The sequence below is a fragment of the Pelodiscus sinensis genome, chromosome 8 (assembly GCF_052426305.1).
Source record: "Pelodiscus sinensis isolate ZL-2025 chromosome 8, ASM5242630v1, whole genome shotgun sequence".
Classification (NCBI taxonomy): Eukaryota; Metazoa; Chordata; order Testudines; family Trionychidae; genus Pelodiscus; species Pelodiscus sinensis.
The window spans coordinates 46,418,938-46,433,659 of NC_143059.1; the positions used below are offsets into that span (position 1 = coordinate 46,418,938).

At 39.5% G+C, this 14,722-nt stretch overlaps 1 protein-coding gene across 1 annotated transcript in view; it reads right to left on the bottom strand.

Moving 5' to 3' along the window:
* JAKMIP3 (Janus kinase and microtubule interacting protein 3) overlaps positions 1-14,722 on the bottom strand; it is an 87,537-nt gene that overhangs the window by 58,916 nt on the left and 13,899 nt on the right. Inside the window, 1 exon segment of the mRNA XM_075935632.2 lies at positions 4,053-4,550. Within this exon segment, the coding sequence (XP_075791747.2) occupies positions 4,053-4,550 (498 nt within the window).

The following is a 14,722-nucleotide window of genomic DNA, read 5'->3' on the forward strand; positions in this document are numbered from 1 at the left end:
TTTTTTAATCTCTCCTCATAAGAAAGTTGTTCTGTGCCCCATATCATTTTTGTTTGCCCTTCTCTGTGCTTTTCCCTATTCTAATGTATCTTGTTTGAGATGAGGACACTAGAACTGTAAGTAAAGAAATGTGAGACACCAGAAAGTGAATAGGGAAATGATTTTTGCCTCCTCACATAACAGAATTTCACCGAATGAAATTAATAGACAACAGGTTTAAAATGAACATAAGAAAGCACTTCACATAATGCATATTCAACCGGTGGAACTATTGCCAAAGCCAAAGTTACAACAGCATTCTAAGTGTGAGTGTACCATGGATTTATATAATGGCATTATGATATTTTTGTCTTAGCTATTCTTTTTCTAATGGCTCCTAACATTGTTATCGTATTTAACGGCCGCGGCACACTGAGCAAATGTTTTCAGAGAATGATCCATGATGGCTCCAAGTTCTCTTTCTTGTAAGGTAACAGCTAAGCTAGATCCCATCATTTTATAAGCATTGTTGGGATTATGTTTTGCAAAGCTCATTACTTTACATTTATCAACACTGAATTTTACCCGCCATTTTGTTTAGCCACTCAGCTCCCTTGTGAGATGTCTTTGTAACTCTTCACAGTCAGCTTTGGACTTAATTATCCAGGGTGATTTTGTATGGCCTGCAAATTTTGCCACCTCTTTTTGCAGATTATTTACAAATATGTTGAACTGCACAAAACCCAGAACACATCTGTGGGGAACAGCATTATTTACATCTCCCTATTATTTTACTGCAAATATTTTCTACATTGTCTGATCAAATATTTCTAAATTTGCTACTTTCCCTCAAAAAAACCCTCATTTCCACATGACCACAAATGAAGAAGCTAGCATGTGACATACACTGCTGAGGAGATCAGCCAAAGTACAATCATACAATCAGACATATTGGCACATGAATGGTGCAAGGTAAATTGGGCTTTCATTTGTTTTAGAGTTTTCAGGATTTGTTGTGGAGTCTGTATTTGGATGCACATGGAACATATCTTTCTAACAATGGGGACATACTGAGCAATTTAGACACATGACGCAAAAAATAGCAGAGAAAGTAAACTTCACAGAAAAATATCTGTTCCAATATTGAGCAAGTACTTAAGGCAGGGGTTCTTAAACTTTGTGATACTGTGACCCCCCCTCTAAGTTGCTCACGACCCCTCTAGTGGGTCGGGACCCACAGTTTGAGAAACGCGGACTTAAGGAATTACAACTCCATTGAAAGTCCCATTAAAATTTTACTACTATCTTTTCAGGGCAAGGATTATGCCTTTTATGTGCCCCATGCAGTATCAAGTACATTGTCCCAATGCAGCAAAAGCAGGCCCACCAATGGGAGAGCAAAGGGAGCAGTTGCTCTGGGGCTCAGTGAGTGGGGGCAGCCCGAGCCCTTGACCCTTTAAATTGCCTCTTGAGTACTGAACTGGGAAATCTACGCAGCTCTGAGGACTGGGGGTTGGGTGGCATCAAGGGCTGGCTGCCCGGGCCTTGCCTCTTCCACCCAAGGTCCCACCCTTCCAGGGGCAAGGAGCCTGTTCCCCCACACCTTACCTGGGGGCCTGTGGTGGCTGCTGGCTCCGCTGAGCAAAACATTAGCTTTATGCTTAATTTTAAGAATTGATTTCAATGAGAATTAGGCATATGCTCAGATCTAACCTCATGCTTAATTGCTTTGCTGAATCAGGTTTACTATTAACCTATTGCAAATAAATACAAATACAATAGTAATTCTGAGGGCACACTAACCACACCAAGTTAGGTGAAATTAAGTACATGAAAATCTTCAACTTTCATTCTAAAGTTTCTCATTTTAAAAGACTGAAAAAAAATCTAATGATCTAAGTCAGATCTGGCTTATCCACCAACTTCTTGTAAAGTTGTAAAACATTTTAATATTCTTAGTCTCATGCTTTCATGATCAGTCTATTAATACAACAACCATTATTAAAAATGAATTTTAGATGCATCACAATTCATTGAGATGAACCCAGAAGGCAAATTTGAGCTACTTGCTGCATGGGTAGGTTTTTCAAATGATCTCAGGTAATACAATACTTACCTAACACATGGACATAGTATTTAGGTACTCTGCAATGACACTTAAACAATGCAAGAACAAGAAACTTGGCGCAAATCTGATAATTCATAACAAGCTACTTAAACTCTATGCTGCACAAGATGGAAAAATAGCCTGCTGCTACAAAAGTTTATGTTGTGTCCACTAACATGAATAGATCTGCAGAAAGACTAACAGGGCATGTCTACATTACAGGGTGAAAGCCAAATTAAGATATACAACTTCAGCAATGTCAGCTGCGTAGCTGAAGTCAAAATAGCTTAACTCAACTTTTGGTGCTCTCCACACAGCAGGAAGTCGAAGGAAAAACCATCTTCCTTCAACTTCCCTTACTTGTAAAATGAGGATTACAGGAGTCGGGGAAAGAAGTCCTGCAGCTCGACATTATTTTGAAATAAGGGCTTGCAATGTAGATGCTCACTATGCTATTACAAAATAACGTCAGTTATTCCGAAATAATGCTGCTGTGTAGATGTACCCATACTAACCTACCCTTATCCTTGTAGTGAAACTACTCTGTGTTTTATTTTTCAACTAAATCTGAAGTTTAGTGGGCTAACTGCTAGTTCTTCAAAAGGAGTTGAAAATCCTTATTTTTATACTATATCTCCCATTAATTATTAGCAATTTATAAATTCATAGTTATCTGTCTATACTTGTGATGGTGATGTGCTTTTCCTTAGTTGTTTGCATTCTCTTTCCACAAACTGCTTTGGAGATCAACTTGGCTTCAAAACAGATTTTCTTCAATGGAAACTAACACATTTTGCAGAACTATTAAAAAAGGAATTTTAAGAGACATACTTCCAGTTTGAGACAAAAAATACATACTTTGCTACCTGGCATTAACATTTTCCCACTAAAATATTCTAGACTTCTATGCCATTCTGTAAGTTGATCAGCTGCAATTATTGTATTCACCCAATGCTAATAACATAATAAAGGGACTCAGAAGATATTTTCTGTGGAATAGTAGCTAAAAGAATCAGAGAACAAAATAATTAACTCAATTATGTTTGCTTCTGAAAACAGCTGCATTTGCAGTATGGATATTGCACAGGAGTACAGCGTACAGCAAAATAAGGCACCCATCTCTACTGGGGGCTCTAAAAGCAACATAAATTCTAATGCTCATTATAATAATAATAACTTCTGTTCTAGGCACAGAAATCCCATTCACTTAACTGGCAGTTTCATATGGGGCAGGCATGCAGAATATTGAATAGAACAGAAATTTACTTAGTAGATAAGAGAACCCACATTGTGGATAAGATTTGCAATGTGGATTGGTGCAGGTAAATTTGCATAATACTTTCCCTTTTCTTTTATGCTCCCATTATCCTTCTGCAGGCACTAAGTAGTTAAATCTACAGCAAACTAAAGATAACAAGGGCAAATTTAGACAGATGGCATTAGGATTTCAGCTCATTTCTGTTAGCAGCTTTGTGAAACTAACTGTTTTCAAAGCCACCATATATTGCTCACCAATGTGATGAAGTAGCTTTCCTTTTGGAACAGAAATTATAATTTCAACACACGATGCTGCAGCACAACAAGGAAAAGCTTTGAACTAAATTTCTGAGAACTGAGAAACATCATCATTTTTCAGGATTTCCCTTATCTATCTTATTAACAGAATGTTTGGTTCAAGCATTTCTATTAGTGGTAGAAAGAATACTGTAAAAATATGTTAAAAATGTAGCATATGTATTTAGCCATCCTCATTTTAGACACTGTCATTGTGATGTGTGAACCTCAAAGTTACAGAAGAACACGGCTACCCCTCTGAGACTCAAAGTCATCAGAGATCCTGCTTGACTAACCATCCAAAAGTTTGGATGCTCAGACATGTGCATCTGAACCATTAAAAAAGAGCTCTGAGCTGGAGTAAACATCCAAAAACCAAACCAAACCCATATATATTTGCATCAACACATACCAGTCTGCGAATTTCTCTTTCACATTCCCTCTTGATCCTGCTGATTTCCTCTTGGTGTAAGTGATACACACTCCTTATCTCTGCTGCTTTAATTTTGTCAGCTTGAATGACCAAAGTTAAGGCTTCTTCCACTTGTCTCTTAGCCCCCTTAAGTTCTGAAATTTCTTGCTGCATTTTTACTTTCTCCGATTCAAACCCTTTCCTGGCTTCTTCTTTCGCTTCTGTGAAAAGCACTGTTTTAACCTTATCAGGAGCCCCATCTCGCACAGCATTAAGAAGGCCTTGTAATCTCTGGTTTTCATTATCTTTAATCTTTATGACTCTAAGAAGCTCAGCTTCATGCTGTCTCAAAAGTGCTTCTCGAACAGCCTGGAGTTCCTTCATTTTCTCTTCATGAAGCTTGGCCTTCAGTTCTGTGACCAACACCGTGTTTTTATGCTGTTCGTGCTCTTTGATCTGTTTAACTTCCTGATTTTTCTCTCGTTCCAATTTGCTGATCTAAAGAGAGAATAAAAAATATAGTTTTTTGTAAGCAAACTAATTCTCTGTATTCTAATACAGTGCATTCTATCCTGGGAGTTGTCTTTTCATAATTTTGTAACTCAGAGCTGTAATTGTTTATTAACTCACAACACAAACCTACTACAGTGTGCTATAGAATTAGATTTTATTTGGTATTTGGTTCATATTTTTATAATCCGTCACTCTATTATGTGGTGAATGTTTCTTTTTCCAATGGCTCCAAATGAAAATCATCACTGAACTCAGGTACTTAACTCCTTTGATGTCCAGACGACATATTCATTAATTTACTATAGACTTTACTGCACCAAATTTCTTTATGCTAGAAATAGCCTTAAAATGAGGGAATACAATACGTTTAGAATACTTAAAAGACAAGCTGAATGTTCATAGAGCTAAACAAAATCTATACAGCAATATTTTTCTGGGGAGGAAAAAGCTTTTTCAAATGTTAAGAAAAATGTTTTATTTCAGTGTCATAATCTTTGGTTACAAATATATCAGATCTTTTTAAGGAGTTTATTGCAACCAATCCTAGTCTTGAAATTCCACCAAATGATGACTTAGTCCAGGGGACTCTTCGCTGATAATAGCCAATTCTATTTGCAGCAATAACACTTCTTTGTGAACATTTATACTCTTATTACCAAGTAAACTCATTGTCTCATACAGCTGATCCAGAAGCCCAGATAAGTGTCTTCTTTGTAATTCTTATATATTCAGTTAACATCATCCTCTAAATCAGTTGTGATACAAAATATAAAAGCATGACCAGTATTTTATAATGTGGTTGGTCATTACATTGGAAGTAAGCACTGACTAAAATCCTCCATCCTTACATTTCTTCTCCCTTTCTCTTAAATTTATGTTAATGTGCTATTGACTTGTTTGTATGTGCCTGCATACCTACAAAAATACTCACAATTAGTGGGTGAACCACACATAGAGTTGTTCCTAGGAGGATGCAGGGCCTGGGGCAACCTCCCCCAGTCTTCTAGGCATAGCCCCCAAAGAAACCCTCCACTACAGGCCCTGCCTCCTGCTCTGCCTCTGCTCCACCCCTGCCTCCCCTCCACCCCTTCCCCCAAGCCTCACCCTTGCCCCCGCTCAGCTCCCAGCTGCACCCTTCCCACCCGTGCTCCGCCCACTCTCCTAAGCAACACGAACCGGGGAGCCTGGAACACAGTGGCAATAGGGGTCACCCACTTTCCCTGCACTCACTGTGGCAATGGGAATTGAAGAGACCTGGCTGTCTGTTCCGCTCCACCCAGAAGTGAGTTGTATTTCATGAAAGCTGATGCCCTAATAAATGTTAGTCTTTAAGGTGCCACCGGACTCATTATTGAAAACAGGGGGACTATTTGCATGACTATGGACCACTTTTTTGGTAAGAGTTTCAGGAGTCAGTTCTCTTCCTATCAAGTTAAATTTAATTTCCCATTGAATTACAGTGTTAGGAGTGTAATACCATACTGCAATTTAGGGTTCAGTTCTAGTTAAAAATTGGTGTTTCAATTATAATACAAGTCATAGATATACTGAAATAAAATGGTTCCTCATCCAACTCTCATATTCCGTATAAACAGACTTGAAATACCACTTATTCAGCAGTGTGATGGGGCATCTGCTCCGTATTGGCCCTTCAAGGGTAAAAGCCAGCCCTGGGAGAGGGCTGAGAGCAAAGCCCACAGCTGAGGTAGATACTGCCTATTAGGGCCCAGCTGGGGGCTATATAAATAAGGGCTCCAGGATGGGAGTGAAGACTCCGAGTATGTCTACACTGCAAGGTTATTTTATGATACCAGAGGTGATGTTAACTACCCTGCATCTTTTGAACGCAGCCACTATTGCGAAATATAGTGGACACGCTATTTCGGCATCCCTGTAAACCTCGTTCCACGAGGGATAATAGATGTCTCAAAATAGTGTGTTATTTAGAAATTTGGTGCTGTGTAGATGTGCCAGATTTCAAAATAGTCTATTTCAAAATAGAATCAACATAAGATACGCTATTTTTATAGCGCAAATTATGTATCTTATTTCAAGTTAAGGGTGCAGTGTAGACACACCCTCAGACACACTCTTGCTCTACCTACGGAGCAGGAGGAACCTAGTACCAGGGAAGCTAGAGGCTTCCTGACTTGGAGGAGGGGTGGAGAAAGACTGGGGAGTTCTGACCTGATCTCACTGCCAGGCTGCAAGGCCTGCGGCGAAGCCTGAGTGTACTAGGGCTGCAGGGAGACAGCCAAACTAGAAAGAGGCAGCAGAACAGGTTCATACCAATGATGAATGGCCATTCCAGACTGCAGTTTGCCTCTTAGGTAAGGGTCTAGTTGACAATTGGTAGTGGGTCACTGAGGCAAGGTGGGTATAGAAGAATTGGGGATTCCCTGGGAGGGGAGGACACCAGAATGCAGAGACACAGAACTGCTAATAAACCCTCAGAAGGGGGAAGAGAGACAACTGTACTGGGCACTGCTGGAGGGCAGGGTCCTAAAGAGGACTCCCTAGTCTGGGAGCGATGGGGTCTAGAACTGGAGCATGGGATAAGAACATAGGGAAATACCAGCCAGAGGGCGGGCCCTGCTGATGAGTCATTCCCAGTGCTACCAGCAGGCGCTGTTGTGGCAGTGAGTACCGCCCCATGAGAGGGAAATTGTGTAGGTAAACATATTGATGCTTGTATATACAAAACACATTTAATCACTGACTGGAAAATGTAGTTGAACTTAATGTAATACCTCATGTGCAGAGTGCGAAAAGGATACCCTCCCACATTATGACCAATAAATAATAAGAATAAGAATAATAAATCTCAAAGAGGCAGAAGTTCACTGATTTGCAAACCTAAAATCCTGTTTTATGCTTTAAACCACCTTAGCACATACCAGGTTTATGGATATTAAAAAGTTAACTGCAAAGGAACACTGAAGCCCATTAATCTGAATGTGTACCAGCCAGTATGCCCTCACTGACTAACAGCTTAGTCACACCTGAACAGCTAAAAATTAACCTTGCTCTTTAAGGCTAAACAGAGTCATGTTACTGGCTCAATCTATGTTGTTACATATCAATTAACCAAACTCCAGGGGGGCATGGTGCTGGCACATAGAGTGTCAGGTACATAATGTAATTTTCCATAATCTCTTTTGAGAATAGACATGTATGTGAAATAGCTGGTACTTATAATTATGCTATTTCTGTACATGTATATTCATCTTAATATCTGAAGTTAGCGGTATGAGTTCTATTTACTGCATGTGTGCTCCCGTGAAAACACCCACAGGTATTTAGCCAGCACATGAAGGGACAAGTCAAGTTGAATGGCCATTAAAGAACACTTAGGTCACAATGGACCCTGGAAAACACCAGCCTACACTTAATGGACATTGCCTGAGAACATTTTAAGTATAATGTGGGTGGGGATGATGGACATGCAACTCTAAATACCATCTTTCATAGTAAGAACGAATTTCCCTTTACTTGGCCCTCAACACATGTTAAAAAGTCTGTGGTGTGGAAACATCTCCATTTTGCCTCTGGCCTGTAAACATATACTAATGGGAGCATTCTAATCAGGAACTGAGGACATTAAGGTAATCTGGAGCCTTCATTCTTAAACCTTTGCAGGTGGATGTATGAGTTGGATATGGTACAGAAACTGTTCTAGCCTTATTGATTGCTGATTTCTCCCTTGCAGTGAACAAAAAATCAGATATCTGCTGACTTACTCACGAGTCAGCAGCTTGTGATACCTGTGGTATAAGCCCCGGCTTCAGTGGCTTTGTTCTTTCCTCTCCAAATGTCAAAGCCTGTTCCCATTGAACTCAATAGCAAAACTCCTTTTGATTTCAGTGGGAACAGGATTTGACTCCATGAGATTACAGAATGAGATTTTGATCAATTGCTTATCTGCCCAGACACAGCTCTCATGCATCTTCTGCCAGATGGATTTGGATTACCCCCTGCTTTGTGTTATGCTGAGGAAAATTTTTAAAAAATCTGGGCTGTAGTTCTAGTAAGATGCACGTAGCACACCCAGTTCTATTCCTCTTTTCCTTTCAGCTCAAATGGCGTAGCACCTTTAATTTCCTAGTGCCTGGCAGAAAACAAGGTTATGTCCAGACTGCAGAGTTCTATCGGGAAAAGAAGTGCAAATTGCAAACTGCAATTTGTGTATCTTTTTCAGCTTTTTTTTTTGTTTTTGGAAGAGGCTTTTCTAAATTTTGGCCCATCTACATGGGGCCATATTTCAGAAAAACCTTCTCTTTCGGAACATCCCTTATTCTTCATACAATGAGGAATACAGGGATGCTGAAAAAACATGTCTGCTTTTTTGGAAACTGTTCTGAAAAAGCAAAAGTATTCCTTGGACGCGGCAGAGCTTTTACGGTATATTCCACCCAGAATATGATCCAACCAATTGTGAGGTTAACAAACAAACACGTTCAGGTCTCTTTTGTCCCAGGTGTTTTCAAGACAGTGTTTCTAGTTTCTAGGCAGAAGCAGCAAAATACAGTGAGAGATCCTGTTCTGAGAAGACATCTGGTCTAAACAGAAATTGCAAGTGCTGGGATTGCACAGAAAGCATATTCTAACTAGATTTCCTGCCCAGTTTCATAACAAAAAGATAGTATTCTGATCTGCAGCACAAACTGATGAGTATTTATCTGAATCAAACCTTTCACTTTTGGAGACCTGCTGAATTCAATCCTATTTATTGAAGGTTACCGGAGAATGATTGGAAGATGGCTACAGTTAGGTAGTCATTACTAGTAAACTTAGTGATCAGCCATGTGTCAGGGTAAAAAATAATGATCATAGATAATAAGTAATAGATAGTATCCACAAGACTGAAGTATCACTCCAGAGTTTATCATCATCATTTTAAAATTTCCCACATTAAAAGTTGTAAATAGATTTAATATAGGTCTATTTATAGAATCATAGAATCATAGGACTGGAAGGGACCTCAAAAGGTCATCGAGTCCAGCCCCCCGCCCCCAAGGCAGGACCAAGCTCCGTCTACACCATCCCTGACAGATGTCTATCTAACCTGTTCTTAAATATCTCCAGAGAGGGAGATTCCACCACCTCCCTTGGCAATTTATTCCAATATTTGACCACCCTGACAGTTAGGAATTTTTTCCTAATGTCCAATCTAAACCTCCCCTGCTGCACTTTAAGCCCATTACTCCTTGTCCTGTCCTCAGTAACCAAGAGGAACAAATTTTCTCCTTCCTCCTTGTGACACCCTTTTAGATATTTGAAAACCGCTATCATGTCCCCCCTTAATCTTTTTTTTTCCAAACTAAACAAGCCCAGTTCATGAAGCCTGGCTTCATAGGTCATGTTCTCTAAACCTTTAATCATTCTTGTTGCTCTTCTCTGTACCCTTTCCAATTTCTCCACATCTTTCTTGAAATGTGGCACCCAGAACTGGACACAGTACTCCAGCTGAGGCCTAACTAGTGCAGAGTAGAGCGGCAGAATGACTTATGCCTTGTTTAAAATTACATGAACTCAGGATACAGACTTGCTGTTATAAAATTGGTAACTATGGGTATGTTTAGACTACATAGCTCTGTCGCCAGAGCCATGTAGATTAGTTTAGTAGACATATCCAAATGAAGCGGCAATTTAAATAATTGCCGCTTCATTTAAATTTAAATGGCTGCTGCGCTGAGCCCATCAGCTGTTTGTCAGCTCAGCGCAGTAGTCTGGACACTCCGCAGTCGACATCAAAGGCATTTGTTGACCTCCTCGGTAAACCTCATCCCACGAGGCATACCGGGGAGGTTGACAAATGCCTTTGATGTCAACCGCGGAGCATCCAGACTACTGCGCTGAGCCGACAAACAGCTGATGGGCTCAGCGCAGCAGCCATTTAAATTTAAATGAAGCGGCGATTATTTAAATTGCCACTTCATTTGTGTATGTCTAGTAAACTAATCTACATGCCTCTGTTGCCAGAGGCATGTAGTCTAAACCTACCCTAAGGGTGTGTCTAGACTGGCAAGTTTTTGCGCAAAAGCAATTGCTTTTGCGCAAAAACTTGCCAGCTGTCTACACTGGCCGCTTGAATTTGCGCAAGAGCACTGACATTCTAATGTAAGAATTCAGTGCTTCTTGCGCAAATATTTTGATGCTCCTGCTCAGGGATAAACCCTCTTGCGCAAGAATACTGGCGCAAGAGGGCCAGTGTAGACAGGCACCTTAATTTTTTGCGCAAGAAAGCCAGATGGCTAAAATGGCCAAAGGAGCTTTCTTGCGCAAAAGCACGTCTATACTGGGCACGGATGCTTTTGCGCAAAAGCACTTTTTGTGCAAAAGCATCCGTGCCAATCTAGATGCTCTTTTGCGGAAATACTTTTAACGGAAAAACTTTTCCGTTAAAAGTATTTCCGCAAAATCATGCCAGTCTAGATGCAGCCTAAGAGTCCAGGGAGCAGTGCTAGCAGTTCTCTAGAAAACTAATGAGAGTCCTTTCCTTGCAAAGAGTTGCTAAGAAAGAAAGGAGGACCTTAGAAGTATTCCTGTCAAAGTAGTAATTCTGCTTAGTTTAAAAGATCTCAATGGATTGTAGTCTACACTGCAAAACACAGAAAATCTGCATTGAAAACCTTTCTCAATACCAAAGACCTTTTAAGTCTATTGAAAGACTCACATTATCTTACATGAGGTTTGAATCAGGCCCGCCCTAAATGGGTAAGACAGTGACAGATAAACAACACACAAGAAAATTGTTGGATCTCCTCCTGCTAATAATAATAATATATTAGAGGAACGGTGATTAGAATATTTTATAGCAACTCAAGTTTCTGTCATTTTTTCATAGTAATAAAAACAAAAGGTTATTCTATTAACCTGCCTTTGGAGTTAATTTAATGATTAATATGAACGATTAAGTTAATGCAAGGAAGTGCCAGCAGAATTAGAACTGATAATAATTATCCATGAATTGTAAGCTATTGCCCTGGATTTCTATACATTAATAAATGCTACATTGCAATACAATTTTAGATATATATACATACATATGAATTTGTTATGATCCATTAAACTGTTACATGATTCACACTACACTGAATGCAAAAGTTTAATGACAAAGCATTAGAAATGAAGTATTATCAATTACTTTTATTAATAAATGATTATTCCATGAGTATGTATGTAATGGCTGATCATCAGGACATAAATGTTTTCCAAAGAGGCAGAATTTGTTCTGACAGAATAAATATAAGGCTGGTGACCAAACAGCACAGGGTAAGTAAAATACTAATTAATTAAAAGCTAAGATTTTTTAAATGTTAACATTCCATGTTAGCTTTTATTTTTTCTCTATTGCTCCCACAGGTAGACACAGTGCAGGCTGTAATAAAAAGCTCATTAAATCAGTTTGTAGTCATTTGAATTGACAGCAAGCTATCCTTAAAAGATCCCCATAAAGGACACTCAGAAATTACAATTATTGCTTTTAAATGCTGCCTCAGTACTCACTTGCAGACAAAATGGTTTCAATATTTGTTCACCTAACCTTATAGTCTTACTTTGATAAAATTATCCAAAAAGAATGTTCAGTAAGCTTGTTCTCAAACATACAGAACAAGCTACCTGCATATAAACTGACAAAAAACAATACATTGTCGAGAAGCCATTGAACACTTTAAATGAGTGTTTCTTGGCACAGCTAGTTGTAGAGCAAAAAAGAGCAGAGGGTATTCTCAGTTTAGGCCAGGCCTACACACAGAAATTGCTTGGATTTAACTAAAGCAATTTAATATCACACCTTTAGATAAAACAACCCAACATAGAATCATAGAATACTAGGACTGGAAGTGACCTCGAGAGGTCATCGAGTCCAGTCCCCTGCCCCCATGGCAGGACCAAACACTGTCTAAACCATCTCTTATAGACATTTATCTAACCTACTCTTAAATATCTCCAGATATGGAGATTCCACAACCTCCCTAGGTAATTTATTCCAGTGTTTGACTACCCTGACAGTTAGGAACTGTTTCCTAATGTCCAACCTAAACCTTCCTTGCTGCAGTTTAATCCCATTGCTTCTTGTTTTATCCTCAGAAGCCAAGATGAACAAGTTTTCTCCCTCCTCCTTAAGACACCCTTTTAGATACCTGAAAACGGCTATCATGTCCTCCCTCAGTCTTCTCTTTTCTAAACGAAACAAACCCAATTATTTCAGCCTTCCTTCACAGGTCATGTTCTCTAGACCTTTAATCATTCTTGTTGCTTTTCTCTGGACCCTCTTCATTTCTCCACATCTCTCTTGAAATGCGGTGCCCAGAACTGGACACAATACTCCAACTGAGGCCTAACCAGCGCAGAGTAGAATGGAAGAATGACTTCTCGTGTCTTGCTCACAACACACCTGTTAATGCATCCCAGAATCATGTTTGCTTTTTTTTGCAACATCATCACACTGCTGACTCATATTCAGCTTGTGGTCCACTGTAGTCGCTTCCCATTCTGTATGTATGAAACTGATTGTTCCTTCCTAAGTGGAGCAATTTACATTTGTCTTTATTAAACTTCATCCTGTTTACCTCAGACCATTTCTACAATTTGTCCAGATCATTTTGAATTATGACCCTATCCTCCAGAGCAGTCACAACCCCTCCCAGCTTGGTATCATCTGCAAACTTAATAAGTGTACTTTCTATGCCAATATCTAAATCGTTGATATAGATATTGAACAGAGTCATTCCCAAAACAGACCCCTGCGGAACCCCACTTGTTATACCTTTCCAGCAGGATTGTGAACCATTAATAACTACTCTCTGAGTACGGTTATCCAGCCAGTTATGCACCCACCTTATAGTAAGCCCAGTATTTGCCTAGTATATTGATAAGAATATCATGCGAGACCGTATCAAACGCCTTACTAAAGTCTAGGTATACCACATCTACCATGTTTCCTTTATCTGCAAGACTCATTATCCTATCAAAGAAAGCTATCAGATTGGTTTGACATGATTTAGTCTTTACTAATCCATGCTGGCTGTTCCCTATCACCTTGCCACTTTCCAAGTGTTTACAGATGATTTCCTTAATTACCTGCTCCATTATCTTCCCTGGTACAGAAGTTAAACTACCTGGTCTGTAGTTTCCTGGGTTGTTCTTATTTCCCTTTTTTATAAATGGGCACTATATTTGCCCTTTTCCAGTCTTCTGGAATCTCTCCTGTCTCCCATGATTTTCCAAAGATGATAGCTAGAGGCTCAGATACCTCCTCTATCAGTTCCTTGAGTATTCTAGGATGCATTTCATCAGGCCCTGGTGACTTGCAGGCATCTAACTTTTCTAGGTGATTTTTAACTTGTTCTTTTTTTATTTTATCTTCTAAACCTACCTCCTTCCCACTAGCATTCACTATGTTAGTCATTCCTTCAGACATCTTGGTGAAGATCAAAACAAAGAAGTCATTGAGCATCTCTGCCATTTCCAAGTTTCCTGTTACTGTTTCTCCCTCCTCACTGACCAGCAGGCCTACCCTGTCCTTGGTCTTCCTCTTGCTTCTATTGTATTTATAAAAAGTCTTCTTGTTTCCCTTTATTCCCATAGCTAGTTTGAGCTCATTTTGTGCCTTTGCCTTTCTAATCTTGCCCCGGCATTCCTGTGTTGTTTGCCTATATTCATCCTTTGTAATTTGTCCTACTTTCAATTTTTTATATGACTCCTTTTTTATTTTTAGATCATGCAAGATCTCATGGTTAAGCTAAAGCGGTCTTTTGCCATATTTTCTATCTTTCCGATGCAGCGGAATAGCTTGCTTTTGGGCCCTTAACAATATCCCTTTGAAAATCTGCCAACTCTCCTCAGTTGTTTTTCCCCTTAGTCTTGATTCCCATGTGACCTAACCTATTAGCTCTCTGAGCTTACCAAAATCCACCTTCCTGAAGTCCATTGTCTCTATTTTGCTGTTCTCCCTTCTACCCTTCCTTAGAATTGTGAACTCTATGATTTCATGATCACTTTCAGACAAGCTGTCTTCCACTTTCAAATTCTCAACCAGTTCCTCACTATTTGTTAGGATCAAATCTAGAACAGCTTCCCCCCTGGTAGCTTTTTCAACCTTCTGAAATAAAAAGTTGTCTCCAATGTAGTCCAAGAACTTATTGGATAGT